Genomic DNA, 18,791 nt, shown 5'->3' with positions numbered 1-18,791 from the left:
TTATAGGTAAATACGGTCAAATATTGATGATTTCGTTGATTTAACCTAAAAGGAAAGCTGGAATTTCAGCCTAAAAATTTTATGAAAAATTATAAAAAATAGTCATATTTAATTATGAATAAAGACTGAAACATTTTTTCCTTAAAAAATATGAAAACACAATAATCAACATAAATCACTGTGTGGAAGCCCTTGCTGGTATCTCTCATTCTGAAAATGGTTATTATGTAAAAACAGTTCTATTTTACTAGTATCCTCTCAGCAGTCACACGTCAACACCGCTCACCCCATCTTCCTTCTTAGCTCTGCTTGCTGACACCCTGAGGCTGGAGGCAGATGAAATAGGAATCTTTCTCTCTCATGGCCAGCAGGATGACCTTGCTCAGTTCTTCAGTGATGGGTGGGTTGGGCTTATCAGAACATTCTCAACAGACACATCAAATCACACACACAGTCCCTGACAGCCAGGCCTGCGCTCTAAAGAATTCTTGAAACACTGAAATTGCTTCCTCCTTGCATACTTGGACTTACCCCTGGGCCAGTCAGCAAACGCCCTGAGGACTGTGAGGGAGAATCCTCAGCCGGTCCTCTGGGAGGCAGTCTGGCCTCCAGCGGCGAGTGTGTAATTGGGAAGCTAAGTGTGCCTGTGCTCATTTTGGGCTGGGGTTGTCAGCTCTTGGACGCCTGAAAGAGGCCCTCCCTTCTGATGAAGGTAACTAGTATCATCTTGAATGAATGATGTTAAAGTAGGATTAGAAATAAGGAAGTATTTTGATAAACTCACAGACATGAGAGCCATCATAAGATCTGAAGAGAAATAACCCTTTTGAATTTGACATCAGAGAAGGTAAATACCAAGATTTCTTCTAAATCGGCCCCAGCTCTGCAGCCAGGCTGCCTCAGAGGCTGGGAGCATGGGCTGAGAACCTGGTTCTGAGCAAAGGTATCGCTCTGGCCCTGACGCAATGCCTTTTTCATCTGCTTCTGGCCTTGGGGCATCAGTGAGGAGAGCTATGTGACTGTGGGCAAATTTCTTAGCCTCACTGTGACTTAGGATGGGAATGACAAGAGCATCCACCTTACTGGGCTACAAAGAGGACTGAAGGAGTCACTGTCTGTCATAGCGCCTAGAAAAGTGCTCGGTAGACAAGCACTCTACGCATTAGTTAGATAAGCATCTGAAGTCATTCTGTAAGAAGTCTTTAGAGACAGTAAAATGCCTTCATTCTAGTGTCACACATGACAAACCTGTATGGAAGGACCACTTACTTTACTCAGCAGGCCCTTTGGGACATTCCTATGAGCTCTAAATGCCCTCTGAGTGACAGCTTTGACATTAGCACTGACCACTTCACCTGTTATATGGCACACCCTTCAATGACACAGCGGTTAGATGCCCTTCAAAACTTCACAGCTCAGAGTGAGAAGTGCGATCTATAGAGAACACTTCCTGCCAGATCCAACACCTGCCCTACACACTTAACACCACTCCACAGCAGGCTGTGGGTGCAATAACTTGGGCCAGTAAACGGTCACAGGAGGTTGGGGAAGTGAGGGGAAGAAAGGCCTGGACCCTGAAAAACCACCCCCCAGCACCAGCACATCCACACAGCCCCAGAACACTGTGCTGTTCCCCTCACAGCCAACGCGCACACCGCAACAGCCAGTTACGGAAGCACGCGGGAGGACTTAATTATAGGGAGACAGATGCCTCTGGTTTAATGTGTTTGTAAAGATGTCGGCTTTACTCCACTGTCTGCACAGAACAGAATGAGACCAGAGCAGAAAGCTGCCCTCCTCTGTGCTCATCTGATGGAAACTGGTTGTGAGCATGAATTGGGCTCATGCATGTGACAAGTGCTGAGCATGGGCTGCTGTGTTATCATCGTAGAAAGTGACCTTGCCGATGCCCAGGGTTTGCAAGGGCATCACCATTCTGTAGGTGACAGTGTGCTGCCAGCAGTTCAGAGCTCGGGAGGCCACCTGCACCTGGCCCATGAGATGCTATATTTTTGCTGGGTTCCCAGATTCCCTGTAGAAACCTGCTCTTCAAATATATGGACAGTAACTCATTCAAAGCAGACCAGCTCCACTCTGTGTGCCCCAAGGACAGAGCAAGGGGACAAGAACAGGCTCACAGCCCACAGTGGGGGCTGTGTTTAGATAGTAAAAGGAACTGGCCTGTCGCTAAAGATTAACTTTTAAAACCTCACTAATTAGGGCTAATTGGAGGAAGATGATGCTGAATCACTTAAAATTCTTGAGTTAGACCCCATTTTTCAATAAAATACAGGGTTTTTTTCCTGCTTTCAAGCACTTACAGTGACTCAAACTAGGGTACTTTAGTAAATGAATATGAGTGATACTTAGCATCTTGTCTCTTTGGAGGGAGATGCAAGCACTCAGAAGAAAATTGTTCTTTAATGAAAGGGCAAAAGCTCGTTTCAGCCTGGCCCTGTCAAATTACTCCAAATTTGGAAACTGCCGGGATGCCACCAAACCAAGTACAGATTTAGGTGGCTGAGAGTGGTGGCTACTTTCTTCTGAGCAGTGTTTGGAAAACAGGGTATTCGAGATGGTCCAGGCATAGGACTCACAGGGCCCAATGACCTCCCCATTTCCTTTAAGCTTTCTGTTTTTTGTGGGTTTGTGTGTGTGTGTGTGTGTGTGTGTGTGTTTTGTTTTTGCCTTATAGCTTAGCTTTGTAAACATAAGGAGAATCCTTTAAACTCTTGCGTCCTAGTCTTGTCATTTATTACCACCATGTGGTGATGCTAGGGTATGAGGCCAATAAATCATTTGGATGGGAAGTGACTACAGGCTGGATTAATTTCATTATCATCCCGAAGCAGAGCGGTGTCTAGCACAGCGGATGTCTCCAGTGTACACTGATGTTCTCTCTCCCGACAGCCTTCCCCTGCCTGCAGACAGTGTGGTGGGCCCTCGTTTTCCCTGCTGGGGTGGCTTGTCCTGTCTTTCCTCAACGGAGGTGGTGGCCACACCCCCTTCCTTTGGGGCCCACCCCATGCCACAGAGTTGCCAGGGGACACTGAGAAACCTGACCAGGGTGTCCAGCTCTCCTCACACAGCTGAGCACGGCAAGCACCTGAGCCTAAAGCACCAAAGGAGGGCTGTGCTCCTTCCGAACTTGCTGAGACAAGTTGGCTACCCAGACACGAGCAGAGGGGGAAGTGCCTGGGGGTCTGCAACCTGAACTTCAAACTGATGCCACAATAAACTCCTCTCTAAGCACTTCCACCAGCTCTAATGTCCGTCTGTCCCCTAGATTCCTTAGAGCACAAGTGGCAAACGCAAGGCCTGCAGACCAAATCCAGCCCTCCACCTTGTTTTATCTGGTCCGGCACCTTGTTTCTACCCAGTGGCAACACCAAGCCCTTGCTTAACTGTTGAAGAGTAGTTACATTTATACAGTCCTACCCTTGGAAGGCAACCGCGAGGCTGATGTAGTCCCCGGTGAAAATGAGTTTGACACCCCTGCCTAAGAGCACTGCTTCTCCCAGTGTGGCCCAGAAACAGGAGTACTACTGAATTTTCAGAAAGTTCCCTGTGGGGGTTTATAATCTCCAAAGCTAAGACCAACAGCTCCCAGCAAGATGATTCCAAGGTTGGTAGTCTGAGCTGCCAGAGCGTGAGCACTGGAGCAAGTTGTTAATCCACAGCTTTCTGTGTGAGGAGCCTCCAGCAAAGGCTGCAGGGGCAGTGCCCACCCAGCTACCACCCACAGCAGCTGTTTCCAAACTGGGTGAGAAGCCCACTCAGCCAAGTCTAAGGATGAGGGACTCTTTGCTCCTGGCTGTTTTCCAGAAAGCTGTGCTTGAGGAATGGTCTCCATTTCTTCCTGGCTGAGGGGGTGCCTGGCAGGGGCCAAAGGCCTTCCTGGTGCAGACACATCTCCCTGGGGCTTGATGGCCATGAAACAGGGGGTGCCACCGACCCTTCAAGTGGCCTGGAAACTGCTCCTCCTGTCTTCTCCATCTCTGGAAGAACACCTGCATCTATGTATCTGCCCCGCCATCCCTGAGTGCCACCCTGACCTGTCCCTTACCTGGGCTCTCCCCCACCCACACGGCTTGTGATGTCCACCCCCCCATCCCTGAACCCCTCCACCTGCATCTACTTCCAGAGCCATGGTGCCCTTTCTGGTCAGCATCATTCCTCACCTGTAATTCTCCTAATGACAGCGTCTAAAGGGTCTCCCCATTTCCAGGTTTGCATCCCTTCCTTCTGTGCCCTCCATACAGCCACAGTTACCTCTGAAACACAAATCTCCCCTGCTTAAGATTCTCCAGTGGCTTCCCACTATTCTTGAGATGAAATCTGAACCCCTGAAGAAGCTGACCGGACCTGCATAATCTGTGCCCCTCCTCTCCCCTCTGCCCCCACTTCTCTGGTTTCCTCCTAGAGGAGCTGCAGTGTGTGCTGGTGAAGCCACAGGCCGTGGGGCCCCGCTTCCTGGAACGAAATCTTCACTCTGTCAGCTACTGTTAGTAAACCTCCTTGAGCCTCACTGTACCCATCTATAAAGTGGGTTAATAACAGTGCCAATTCATAGAACTGCTAGAAGACAGAATGAGCTGAGATAAAGAGAAATGCTAAGGTCAGCATGCAGTGCGGAGTGAGGGCTCCAGAAAGCTGACTATTATTATCCTGATGCCACCCCCAGCCCTCTCAAATTTTAGCCAAAGTATTTTTGTGGAAAAACACACATGTTCTCCCATCTCTGCTGGGCGTGCTGGCACCCCACCTCAGCCTGGTTAAGCAGAGGTCTTGGCTTAGTCATGGCTTCCTCCAGGAAGCCTCCCCAGATGCTCTGAGTCACAGCACTATTCCTCCGTAAGGTGTTGCCTCATCACTCATCTCCCTTCCCTTCTCCATCAGCTCCCCTGGGCTGTAGGATTTGTGAGGGCAGGGCCTGGGCTCTCTTACTTTCATAAGTACCCCCAGCTCATAGCACATAGTAGGTATTTGACAAAGATTTGGATAATATTCCTGAATGACTACCATTATCCCAGTGTGTTCAGGAACCTTCCCTTCCTCCTCTCCCTTGTTCTCTGCAGGGTTCTCAGATCTCTGAGCGGCCACCTGCACCCCTTACCCACACTGGCACTCACCCCACATGTGGGTCAGGGGCCAAAGGAGGTAGGGCTAAATGTCACAAACAGGAAATGTACAACCTCTTCAAAAAAAAGGACCCTGCCGAAAGGTTAGCGATCTGATGTGAACACGGGACAGCGGTGAGCCTCAGGACTCTTATAGGCTTTATTCAGCATCAAGCTGAATGATAACTCTTCTAGGACTTTGCTGAGAAATGTGCTTTGAGAGGCCAGAGAATCTTGTAATGGGGAATTTCTCACCTAAACTGCAGGATGGAGAGCAATGGGCACACATGAAAATCAAAGCTTTCAGACACGGAAACCTGGAGGAACCAGTAAACCACGAGAGACAGTAATCCATGGATTCTTCCAAATGAGCAACTAAGGGAAATTTCTGCCCTAGAGGAAAGCAATCTGCAAACCATTCTAGAAAATGGCTGGGAGTCCTAGAATTTTTTAAAAGAATTTACACGGTACCAGGATGACTTCATCCAGTCAGGATTGGGGCTGAGGGAGGAGGGGGCATTGGGGGCTAAGCTTTGTTCTTACCTCGTAGTGGCCGATGGTGTTAAGCTTGGTTATGCCATCTTCGAGAATCACAGAGGAGCTGTCAATATCCAGGAGTTCCTTCTGCCGTGTGCCCGCTTGAAGCTCTGGGGGAAAAAAGAGCATTTCCGTTGCTTTAAAATTGCAATGAGAAATTTTAAATGCTATCCTGTCACTTTTGCAAATATCACTCATAAATCAATTAAATGTAAATGAAATGGTAAATATTTGTTGGAACATTTAGCAACCTATCAGCCAGGCCAGCAGCCTGAGTTTTGTTTTATTTCTGTGTTATGGTCAGGGCTTCACTTTTCAGACCACTTTTCCCTGAAGCTTTTACTCTGTGGCTCGGCCCGGAAGTGAAACTGAATGAAGACACCTCCTCAGAGGGAATGCTACTTCAGAAATTCCCAAAGCAAACCTGTACGGTCACACGCATGCCTTTGCGTTCACAAGCAGGCACACTGCGAGCTACTCTCTGCAGATTCCTGGGCAGGAGACACTGGTGGTGGGCCAATGCCCCAAAGCACAGGGTTCCAGCTCCTTCACACGGGTTGCCAGCCTGTGCCGTAGGGTCGGAATGTGGCCCACAGATGTGTTTGTTCTTTTTTTGTGCCCCTGCATCGTGTTTTACTTATTAATTTAATGTCAATTCTGCACCAACATTCAATGACTGGAACATAGCATGTAAAAATTTGGACTTCTGCTTTCTCTTGTAAAAAACTGTACCATCTGGCAACACGGACCACACAGGCCCACCATCGGCTAAAGCTCAGTGACACTGCCCCCTTAGATGGCACGTCTTTTTCCAGTTCAGCCAGGCCCCATCATTTCCCGTTGTCTCACACAGGCCCAGACCTCTTGGTTATGATAGTTCCTGCCTCCTTGAGCATCTGAGCTTGTGAGCCTCTGCATAAGGGGCCTGAGCATAGCTGCTTCTGGTATTGGATACAACTTAATAGCTGGTTTCTACGGCTTTGCCTTCACTTTCTGAGGCCAGCCTTGGAGGTAGTTTGGAAGATCAGCAGGCATGCAGAAGCTGACACAGCTGGTACTCTGTGTCCCATTTACCATCAGAGTACAACGTGAAGCTTCTAGTTTGCCTGTTCTGCTACTGCCTTCCTACTTCAGGAGGCCAGGAGCACCTGACGAGCACAAAGCCGGGAGTGGTGGGAGGACCCTACTACTGACTTGGCAGTGGCAGGACTGAGGCCACCAGGCTGTTCTTCCTGTGGTCCTTGGCTCTGTGTGTCTATCCACTCTGCAGTCAGAGCTACTCGCTGTGGGAGGCAGGCTCAGGACTGGAGCTGCCCCTCTGACGTTGCATCTAACCGGTGAGCTAAACTGGTCTTCAAGTGGCCAACGGTCCATCCATCCATCCAAAGAAAGCAAACAGAAGAGAGGAGAAGGAGAGAGGTGCTGTAGTAGCTCGGCTTTCTTAAAGCTACATATTCACAGGGTTTCATTAAAATTTGCCAGACCCTACCCCCAGGCTTCTCTCAGTGGCCTTTTAAGCAAGAGTTTGACCAGGAGGGTGGGGTGGGATGATTTTAATTGCCTGCTTAGTGGAGGCTACAACTGTACACCGAGGGGAGATGAACCTTGTTTATGCTGTCACTGATGTTATTCTACTCTCCTTCCTGTCCCATTGTCGGCTATAAAATCCCATGACGCTCTCCTGCGAGGCCTGTGTGCAATTCAACTTTAAAGTGTTGATGAACATTTGAGTGAAGTGGAGCCCTGTTAGTTGGCTCACGCATATGCTCTCCTTTGCAGTATACTGATAGAGCCCGAAAATGAATTCTGAGCAGATGCCGCTTCATGTTCGGGGAGGGTGGAGGATGTACTTAATGCAGGATGAGATTAGCAGAGAGGAGGATGACCTTTCTAGCATGCTGGAGTTAACACTGAGAGTCTAAGCCACCCACTAATGACACACTGGGTATCACAACAAACAAATCAAATGCCAATGTGAAACACAACACACACAGAGGGCACGGGTTTACACCTTTTTGTACTTCTTGATGCAAGGTGAATCCTTCGGTATCAGGGTTCACAATCTCATGAATCTGATTTACAAACATAATATTAAGAAAACCAGCGTCTTCGAAGAATGATGCTTCCTAGGAAGAATCACGACGCTCCCGGGAGAGCCGCACAGTCTCTCAGCCCTAGGCGTGCCCCCTGGGAGCGACAGGCCAGATGAGCATCACCAGATGGAAGCTTCTGTGCTGGGGGCAGGGTGGGGGGCAGGGGTAAGGGGTGCTGCTTTGGGGACCGGGACAAAACAGCTCGGGCAGTGCCTTACCAAGACAGATTTCATTCAGCTGAAGTCCATAAGGAGAGCCATTTTTGCTGAGGAATGCTTGGAAAATCTTTTCTTTGGCTTGGCCTATAGTATCACAATCAAGAACATTGACTGAAATATTCCGACAGACATCTGCACTGTCGTTTTCTGGAATTTTTTCAAAGACGACGTTTAATGCCTGCAAGAATATAAACAGGTTTCCAAGTCTATTAGATAATCGCAATCTGAAAGGTGTTCATAAAAGACAGATCTTGGGGAGTCTCACTAATACAGGCATTAGCAAACCACATTGCATTATACTACTTTAATCTTTTTGCCATAATCCATTCTCTTCAGGGATAATGGAAAGAAAAACAGAAAGTTAAAACTCTCATTATGGAGCTAGCATTGAATAAATATATCTGAAAGTAAAATATATACACTCATAAATTTTCTAAAAATGGTGATTTCTAATTTCATCCTAAAAAAAAAAAAATCCCCAAACTTGGAAAGGTTCCACAGTAAGTGAGGGCAGACTGGTGATTATCTTTTTGATTAATAGGACCACAGAGTCCCACAGTGAAGTTCCAGGTGACAGGAAAGGTTACAGGGTCCCTGTATTGATCAGGCAGAAGAGGCCACTTTTTTAAATAGGCATTTTTAATATGCAGCATTAATTATGGTAACATTCATCTCCCCCTCCGCTTTCAACATCTTCCCTCAGACGGTTTCTCGAGCCCTCATTAAAACACCGAGATCTCCACCCTGTACTATTATCCTGGCATTAATTACTTTACATTTTGGGGCCATTACTTAACGTTTTGTCAGTTAACATCTCCCAGTGCAGCCAGGCCCTGGAATCAGGCGAATGGGGGAAGCGCGGCCTTCAAGAATGTGTGAAAACACTGAACTAGGGAACATTTCCAAACGAATTTAAGAGCAATTTCAGATTTCCTTTGTCTAAGAACAGGTGAACACATCTACAACAACCACATTTACTTTTATGGGTCCTTGGGGGAACTGAGTCACGGATGTGCTATGAGTATTTTGTAATTAGCATAGCACCTGGGTACTATGTGAAATGCACAATTATTTAATGTTTTTGAGCCTGGCTGTGATGAGGGAATGCAAAATGATTACTGAAAATGTTAAAATAATTTGAAAGCACAAATAACGTGAAGAATGGGGATCCCTAGGGTTAACGACTTTAAAGTGGTTATAACAATAGTACCTGCCTTCTAGCCCATCAAAGGCCTGGCACAGGGCAGGCTACTGGGAAGGGCTAGATGATAATAATAATAGCGATGTTATTAATTGCTGCAGCCTATAGAAATTATTATTACTGTTAGTATTGACATTAGGAAACAGAGACCCAGCTGACTGGAGCAGAGGGGACTCAGGCCCATGCTGAGCATCTGTCGAGGAAGGAGGACACTGCCAGCAAACAAAATGGGCAGAACGACTGCCCTGGGTTCAGACTCCCGGGTTCAATCCCACCCCACCCTGAACCAGCTGGGTCACCCCTCTGTTGCTCAGCTTTCTCGCCTGCGAAGTGGAAATAATGGCGGTAACTGCTTCCCAGGGTTCCTATGATGATGACCTGAATTAACCATGCGACACTTGGAACAGTGTCTGGCCCCTGAGTGCTCGGAAGGATATGATTTACAGATCATGACGCGAAAAGGGGCTTCTGAACTCCGGAGAGGTTCTCAGGGGCATGTCTTCTCTTTACTGCCTTTAAATCTTGCCCCTACAATCCTGTTTCCAATTATGCAAGAGAACACTTTGGTCTGGTCCTAACCAAATGATTAAAACTCTGAACCAGTGGAACCTGAACTTCGAAGTTCAGCAGTGCTCTCAGTCTGGCCTGTGTGAGTTTCCTTCTGCCAGGAACACGGCTGTTCCCGTGCCTGCTCTCAGAGCACATTTGTGTTTGAGCCCGTTCCCACCCCCACCTGGGGAAGGTATGCAGAATACCTCTCTGCTCACAAAGCCTGAAATGCTGGACCAGAGAGAAGGCAGGGAACTCTGGGTAAGAAGGGCAGCTAGCTTCTGGGCAGACTGTCTGAAAGAAACCAAGGTGGTGAAGCCTCATGCCAAAGTCTGCTCCCTCGCCTCCCTTTCTTAGTAGCATTTCCTGAGATCTCTGGGGCCAGACAACAACAGGTCAAATGCATTTCAAGACATGCTTTTTAAAATCTTCTCAATATCCTTGGGGAGATGGTTGTATAATTATCACCCCCATTTTAGAGTGAGGAAACTGAGGCACTGAGGGGCCAAGTAACTCAGCTCCTAAGTGGCAGAGCCAGGAGTCGGGGTCACGAAGCAGTCAGCAACAGGTCCCTCCTCCTCTCTGCCTGGTCCTAGCCTCACTCCTCCTGGTCACAGGCACACACGCCCAGGACCCCTGTCTTAAATGAGGCTGTAAGTGAAGTCCTAAGCTAGACCCCAGCACAGATGAGGCTTCTGGAGAGGATGGGAAGGTAAACGCGAGTCCTGCGCACTAAAGCCTGAGCAGACTTGCTAGTGTCCCCCAACAGCTCTCCACCAGGCGGTCTGCTCACCAGGGGTGTTGTGGCTGAGCTGTTTCACAGGGCTTCCAAGGTCGACATGAATGCAGAGCACCTGCAATCACAGCTCCAGCAGCCCCAGCTTGTTTAGCAGTTTCATAGGTATTTGTGAAATAGAATCGTGTGGCTGCCCAAAGGGCACTATTGTCGTTAACAAAAGCACGTCTTTATGGGAAATAAATATTCTTCTTAAAAACATAACCAAAAGGAAAAGAAAATCTTAACTGGATGTAAAATAATGTAAATCTGCCACTGCCTCCACAGCTAGGTGGGTGGGAAAATAGGTAAAATGACATTTTATAGAGTCCACAGGGAATTCTGAGAGTAAATTCAGACAAGTTGATTTGTATTCATTTTTCATGCTGTTAACACTTACTACTCAACAGCGGTTTCCTAAGCATAAGTGTAGTCAGACCCTCAGAGTGCGCCTCACTCTGCACCACCCCGCCCACTGGGCTGAGAGGGCGCATGCTGGGCCTCCATTCCCGTTCCCCATCGCCGACACTCCAGCTCCCCTTCAGGACCCAGGGAACCAGAGTCTGCCCTGTGCCCTCCTTCCTGCCGTGGGCTGGCTGTAGGAGAGACCTTAAGAAAGTCCTTGTTCTCAGAGAATTGTCTAATTCACATTTTATTTGAGGCATAAACAATATTCAGCCACCAGGTGCAGTCCTATCACCCTCAGTAAGTGTCCACAGAGAATCCGAGGAGGGAGGTCGAGAGGGCGGAGCACCCTGAGTGTGGACATCATCCCCTTCGCCTGCTCCTTCCCAGCTGTGGGAACAGAGGCTGGTCATCTAACATCTCTGACTTTAAAACTCTCATCATTTCTATCTCAAAAGAGTGACAGAGTTACTAAGAACATGTAATAATAGCAACTTAAGGAGTGCTTCTTGTGTGCCAAGCGCTTTTGTAAATGATGTGTATTTGTATATGTAAATTAACCTCAGAAACAAAGTTATGACATCGTCTATCATTATTTTACAGATGAGAAACTGAGGCACAGAGAGGTTAAGTAAATTGTACAAGGTCACCCAACAAGAAAACAGTGAAGCAGCCACTCTATCTTTGTGCTCTTAAACACTCGGTTAAGATCAAGTGTTTAACATATATGCTGCCTACAAGAGACCCACCTCAAGATAAAAGATCTGCACAGGCTGAAAGTGAAGGGCTGGAAACAAATCTTCCAAGCAAATGGACAGGAAAAAAAAGCCGGGGTAGCAATACTCATATCAGACAAAATAGACTTCCAAAAAAGGTCCATAAAGAGAGACCCAGAAGGTCACTTCATAATACTCAAGGGAAGAATCCACCAAGAAGACATAAATATTATAAATATATATGCACCCAACATAGGGTGCATTATGTATTTGGAGCACCCAAATACATAAAGAAAACCTTAGAGGACTTCAACAAAGATATGGACAGCAACACAATTATAGTGGGGGGTTTTAACACCCCACTATCAAAAATGGACAGATCTTCCAAACAAAATATCAACAAAGATATTGTGGCATTGAACAATACCCTAGATGAAATGGACTTTACTGATATATACAGAGCCCTCCATCCCAAAGAAGCTGAATACACATTCTTTTCAAATGTACACGGAACATTTTCAAAGATAGACCACATGACAGGACCCAAAACAAGCCTCAAGAATTTCAAGAAAATTGAAATACGAAGCATTTTCCTCAGACCACAAGGGACTGAAGCTAGAAACCAACCCCAAGGAAAAAAACCCAAAACATTCAAAATCATGGAGATTAAATACATGCTATTAAACAATGAATGGGTCAAAAATGCTATTAGGGAAGAAATCAAAAGGTTTCTGGAAACAAATGAAAACGAACTCACAGCAACCCAAAACTATGGGACACAGCCAAGGCAGTCCTGAGAGGGAAGTTCATAGTGATACAGGCCCACCTAAAAAAGCTAGAAACATCCCAAACAAACAACCTAACCCTACATCTACAAGAACTCGAGGAACAACAACAAAGACAGCCCAGAGCAAGTAGAAGGAAGGAAATAACCAAGATCAAAGCAGAATTAAATGACATAGAGACTAAAAGCACAATTTCTAAGGATCAATGAATCCAAGAGCTGGTTCTTTGAGAAAGATAAACAAAATCGACAAGCCTTTAAGCAGACTCATCAAGAAAAAAAGAGAGAAGACCCAAATAAACACAATCAGAAATGAAAGAGGAGAGATTACAACAGATACCACAGAAATACAAAGGACTGTAAGAAATTACTACAAAGAAATGTATGCCAAGAAATTTGAAAACCTAGGTGAAATGGACAAATTTCTAGAAAAATATAATCTTCCGAAACTCGATGAAAAAGAAGCAGAAAGCCTGAACAGACCAATAACAACAAAAGAAATTGAAGCAGTAATAAAAAAACTCCCAACACACAAAAGCCCTGGGCCAGATGGTTTCACAGGAGAATGCTACAAAGCATTTAAGGAAGAGCTAACCCCTATCCTTCACAGACTATTCCAAAAAATCCAAAAAGATGGGAGACTCCCAAACTCTTTTTATGAGGCCAACATCATCCTAATTCCAAAACCAGATAAAGACACAAGAAAGAAAGGAAACTTCAGGCCAATATCACTGATGAACATTGACGCTAAAATCCTCAACAAAATATTGGCAAACCACATCCAACAATACATTAAAAAGATCATACACCATGACCAAGTGGGATTCATTCCAGGGATGCAAGGATGGTACAATATTCGCAAATCAGTAAATGTAATACATCACATAAACAAAAGCAAAGACAAAAAACCACATGATCATATCAATAGATGCAGAAAAAGCATTTGATAAGGTACAGCACCCATTTATGATAAAAACACTCGGCAAAGTGGGAATAGAGGGAGCAGTCCTCAACATAATAAAGGCCATACATGAGAGACCTACAGCCAACATCATTCTCAATGGGCAAAAATTAAAATCTTTTCCACTAAGATCAAGAACAAGACAAGGCTGTCCACTTTCACCACTTCTATTCAATATAGTACTGGAAGTTTTAGCCACAGCGATCAGACAAGAAAAAGAAATAAAAGGCATGCAAATCGGAAAGGAGGAAACAAAACTGTCACTGTTTGCAGATGACATGATAGTGTACATAGAAAATCCTATAGACTCCACCAAAAAACTGCTTGACCTAATAAATGAATTTGGCAAAACAGCAGGATACAAAGTCAATATACAGAAATCAAAGGCATTTCTGTACACCAACAATGAAACAGCAGAAGCAGAAATCAAGGAAAAAATCCTATTTGAAATAGCAAAAAGAAAAATAAAATATCTAGGAATAAACCTAACCAAAGAGATAAAAGACTTGTATCTAGAAAACTACATACACTCAGGAAAGAAATCAAGGAAGACACAAACAAATGGAAACATATACCGTGTTCATGGATTGGAAGAATTTATATCATCAAAATGTCCATACTACCCAAAGCAATTTACACATTCAATGCAATTCCTATCAAAGTACCATTGGCATATTTCACAGACATAGAACAAACACTTCAAAAATTTATATGGAATCATAAACAACCCTGAATAGCTGCTGCAATTTTGAGAAAGAAGAGTAAGGTAGGAGGGATCACAATATCTGACACTAAACTATACTATAAAGCCACTGTAATCAAAACAGCCTTGTACTGACATAAAAACAGGAACATAGACCAATGGAACAGAACAGAGAGCCCAGAAATAAGCCCAAGTCTGTATGGTCAATTGATATTTGACAAAGGAGGCAGCAACATAAAGTGGAGTAAAAATAGCCTCTTCAACAAATGGTGTTGGGAGAACTGGACAGCCACGTGCAAAAAAATGAAACTCGAGCACCAACTTACACCTTATACAAAAATTAATTCAAGGTGGATAAAAGACTTAAATATAAAATGTGACACCATTGAAGTCCTAGAGGAGAACGCAGGTAGGAAAATCTCAGATATTTCACGCAGAAACCCTTTTACTGACATGTCCCCTAGAGCAAGGGACATAAAGGAAAGAATAAACAAATGGGACCTCATCAAAATTAAAAGCTTCTGCACAGCTAAAGAAAACAGTATCAAAATTAAAAGAGAACCAACTGTATGGGAAAACATATTTGTCAATGATACCTCAGACAAGGGTTTAATCTCCAAAATATATAAAGAACTTACACGACTACACTCTAAGAAGACAAGGAATCCAATTAAAAATGGGCAAAGGACTTGAACAGACACTTCTCCAAGGAGGACATACAGAAAATCCAAAGACACATGAAACGATGTTCAGTATCGCTAGCTATCAGAGAGATGCAAATTAAAACCACAATGAGATACCACTTCACACCAGTCAGAATGGCCATCATAAACAAAGCAACAAACAACAAGTGTTGAGAGGTTGTGGAGAAAAGGGGTCCCTAGTGCACTGTTGGTGGGACTGCAGACTGGTACAACCACTATGGAAAGCAATATGGAACTTCCTCAGAAAACTAAAAATGGATCTGCCTTTTGACCCAGCAATTCCACTGCTGGGACTTTATCCTAAGAACAGTAAAACACCAATCCAAAAGAACCTATGCATCCCAATGTTCATAGCAGCACAATTTACAATAGCTAGGTGCTGGAAGCAACCTAGATGCCCATCAGTAAATGAATGGATCAAAAAACTATGGTACATTTACACAATGGGAATTCTATGCAGCATAAAGAAAGAAGGAGCTCCTACCCTTTGCAACAGCTTGGATGGAGCTGGAAAGCATTATGCTAAGCAAAACAAGCCAGGCAGTAAAAGACAAATACCACATGATCTCACCTTTAACAGGAACCTAAACAACAAAACAAAGAAACAAGCAAAATATAACCAAAGACACCGAAATAGAGGACAGGCTGACAGTGACCACAGGGGAGAGTAGAGGGAATTTCAGGGGAGAATGGGAAGGGTTCACGAGAACAAATTTAAAAGACACATGGACAAAAACTAGGGGGAGGGTGGTAATGGAAGGGAAGTGGGGAGGGTTGGGAGGGTGGGCTGGATTGGGAGTAAAAGGGAGAAAACTGTACTTGAACAATGATTAAAATAAAATAAAATAAAAAGATCAAGTGTTTAAACCCTGATCCTGTCTTTCAAAATATGAAAATGTTTTGTAAATAAACAATGGTCCAAATCTATGGGATGGCAATTAATTTTCAATACTCACGAAAGGCTAAAGTGCTCTAAAATGTATACTGGTCTCTTTTCCAGAAATCTACCTCTCTGTTAAGAGAAACTTCTCTGGCTCTCTTGGCATGAAAGTAACAGCAAAGCCTGGGGCAACAGATGTGGTTGGCTGTCCAATCAGCAGCCATCTCTCCTCCTCCTCTGCTCACTGAAGCCTGTTGTCAACAGCACTGGCCCCAGACTCTATGTTAGGAAAGAGGACTGGTGGCAACTCTTTCCTCTTCAACCAAGGACTGGTCATGTGACCCAGTCTGGCCAATGAGACATAACAAAAGGGGACCACAGTGCTTAGAGCTGTGGTAGCTATCTTGTGAGTAGGAGCAAGGCCTAAAGGAACTTGAAGATGGTGACTCAGAGCCCCGACATTGCTGTGTGGACAGCCCAGCCTTAGGGCTACAACCTCCAGAGGTTCTGCTCTAGGATGAAATTCCACACTCTGCCTATTGCAGGCACATTAGTTGGATTTTCTCTTACTCACAGATGAACACACCCCAACTGACAAGAGTTTGCCTTGTCGATGCCATGGTAGATAAATCTATTCACTGACACTCATCTACTCTGCATCTGTTGCATGCAGGGCACTGCAGATGATATGAAGGAGAACCTGGCACTGACACAGCCTGGGTAGTATTTGAAAACTGTGAGATACATACAAGGGATTCTAATACCAGGTAGAAATAGTAGGTATAGAAGAAGTGTTTTAGAAGTTCAGAGAGATTACTACCTCTAGGTTGGTGGAGGGATATCAAAGGGAGAAAAATCAGGGAAGACTGCATGGAGGAAGGGACATTTGAATTGGGTCTGGAAACAATCTGTATGTGCAGCAGTACATGAGGAAGCCTCTGAACCATGGAGATACTTGGTTTCAGTTCTAATTAGACTGGTGAACAGTAAACTTCAATCTTGTACTCAGGCTACTGGTGGCAACTCTTTCCTCTTCAACCAAGGACTGGTCATGTGACCCAGTCTGGCCAATGAGACATAACAAAAGGGGACCGCAGTGCCCAGGGGTCAGCAAGCCTAGAATGGAGCCTGGAGGACTTGAAGAACCCTGCTTGCATTTCCAAAACCATCACCTGCCATATGAAAGAGAAGACTTAACACTATTTATAGAAACAAAAGGTGAAGAAGAGAACACTTCTCTTCTAATAAGGTTTTAGTTTCCTAATAGTAATAGCCAGCACTATTGAACACTTACCGTATAATGAAAATTGTCTTAAATGCTTTGCTAATTCCTTTAATCCTCACCACAGCTCTATAAAATGGGCAGTATTATTAGCCTCACCTAATGGTTGAAGAAAATGGGGCACAGACAGGTTTAGAAATGTGTCCAAGCTTGCAGAGCTGGTGATGAACGTAACTAGGATATGTCCATACTCTTAACTTTGAAACCAAAAGGTCAATAAAGACAATAAACTTCTGAAGGGCAGTTCCAATGTGCCTGAGGTTCTCAGTAAGTGCTATCAAGGCAGACGGGGTGGAGGGATAGCCTGGTAGAGGAGGCTCCGCCTTCTTACCTTGGCTGGCATGAACCCACTCAATCTGGAACACCCACAGGCATTTTTATGGAGCTAATCCTTGCCCAGAATAAAGATGACCTTTCCCAGCTTCTGCTGCTGCTGGGTATGGACATGCGATGAGGTTCTTGCCAATGAGATCAAGCAGATGTGCTCTGTGGCAGCCTCTGGGAAACTTAAAAGATGTCTTGTGACCAACTGCCCCCTTTTCTATAGCCCAGCTTAGCTGGGCTGGAATGCAGAAGACGGCTACGGCTGGGCATGAGCAAACACCTTAGACCATGAGCTGACTTGAGGTTAAGAAGAAAGGAGGAGCCTGGGTCTGTGAGGATGCCCGGTAGAGGCGCCCACCAGTGCTGGACTGCCCACCCAAGGACTTCATGGGGGAGAGAAATAAACTTGTCTATTGCTTAAGCCACAGGTATTTCAGGTCTCCGTTTCTTGCAGCAGAATCATATCCTAATGGATTCAGGAACATGCCTCTTACAAAAAAGGGTTATTACAAGGGCAAGGCTATTTGGAAAACACTTGGCTCAGAACCCAGAGAAAGACGAGACTGGGAGGACTCTTTCATAGCATGTCACAAACCAGCCCCTCAGGGAGGGAGTTGTTCAGGTTTATTATTGTGGTCTCCTATTCACATCTGTCCAGTGGGATTGTTGTCTGCCATACGCTGTAAATGCCCAGATATAGGAGTTATGGGCAACATTTTGAATAGTACCATAAGCTTCTAATTACAATGGATTCAGCTAACCAACTCATTGCATCCCCCATCATCAATAAATAACCAACCAGAAAGAATGGTGAGGAGACACTTTCTACTTAGCAACCTTAGAGTTAACAAGAAAAACAGCTCAGACAAAAAAAACCCTATTATACATAAGAAGCACCTTCTCTGTGCTGGGCAAGACACTTGGATGTCTTACACATACTATTTCCTGATCTCATAACAAATGTACAAGGTTAGGTTTTATGACTGTCTGTTTATAGATGAGGAGATAGGTTCAGAGAAGTTGAGTGACTTGCCCATGGTCACACAGCCAGACAGTACAGTGGCAGAGCCCAGATTTATGCCCAAGAAGGTCAGAGTCCAAACCTCACCTCTTCTGCACCAAGCCACACAGCCCCTGGAAAAACAACCACAGTCCTGGATCACTAGTATCTTCACCCAGTGGCCTTTCACACAACGTGGTAGTTTCAGATATTGAGGTAGAAAAACAAGGTGGTAGAGGGCTTGGAGGAGGAACCACAAGCAGGGGAAGAGGCATTTTTTTTCACACTTTCCCCACACTTTTGGGGGAAAGGCTGATTCAGCTACCTTATTTACTCCTCAACCATATTCTTAGCTAATAAGGGCAGGGGCATTGCTGTATCCTTTCTGTAATACCTTCTAATACCTAGAAAGTAATTTTCAAAGAACTTGTTACAGACCAGCAACTTTATCACAAAAGGTCTTAGGTCATTAATTATTTTCATTAAACAAAACCTATATGATGTATTTCTAGTTTCATTTCAGAGGCAAATAAAGGTCA

General features: G+C 45.0%; 1 protein-coding gene across 1 annotated transcript in view; it reads right to left on the bottom strand.

Moving 5' to 3' along the window:
* The window catches only part of PLXNC1 (plexin C1), a 154,366-nt gene that overhangs the window by 16,348 nt on the left and 119,227 nt on the right, over nucleotides 1-18,791 (bottom strand). Inside the window, exons 22-23 of the mRNA XM_045830553.1 lie at nucleotides 7,969-8,146; nucleotides 5,664-5,767 (exon numbers count right to left, since the gene is read on the bottom strand). Of these exons, the coding sequence (XP_045686509.1) occupies nucleotides 5,664-5,767; nucleotides 7,969-8,146 (282 nt within the window). The remainder of the gene's footprint in view (nucleotides 1-5,663; nucleotides 5,768-7,968; nucleotides 8,147-18,791) is intronic.

Source organism: Phyllostomus hastatus, unplaced genomic scaffold (assembly GCF_019186645.2).
Source record: "Phyllostomus hastatus isolate PE091 unplaced genomic scaffold, TTU_PhHast_1.1 phas_contig_152, whole genome shotgun sequence".
Taxonomy (NCBI): domain Eukaryota; kingdom Metazoa; phylum Chordata; class Mammalia; order Chiroptera; family Phyllostomidae; genus Phyllostomus; species Phyllostomus hastatus.
The sequence above is the reverse complement of the archived record's forward strand: the minus strand, read 5'-3'. Positions and strand labels throughout refer to the sequence as shown.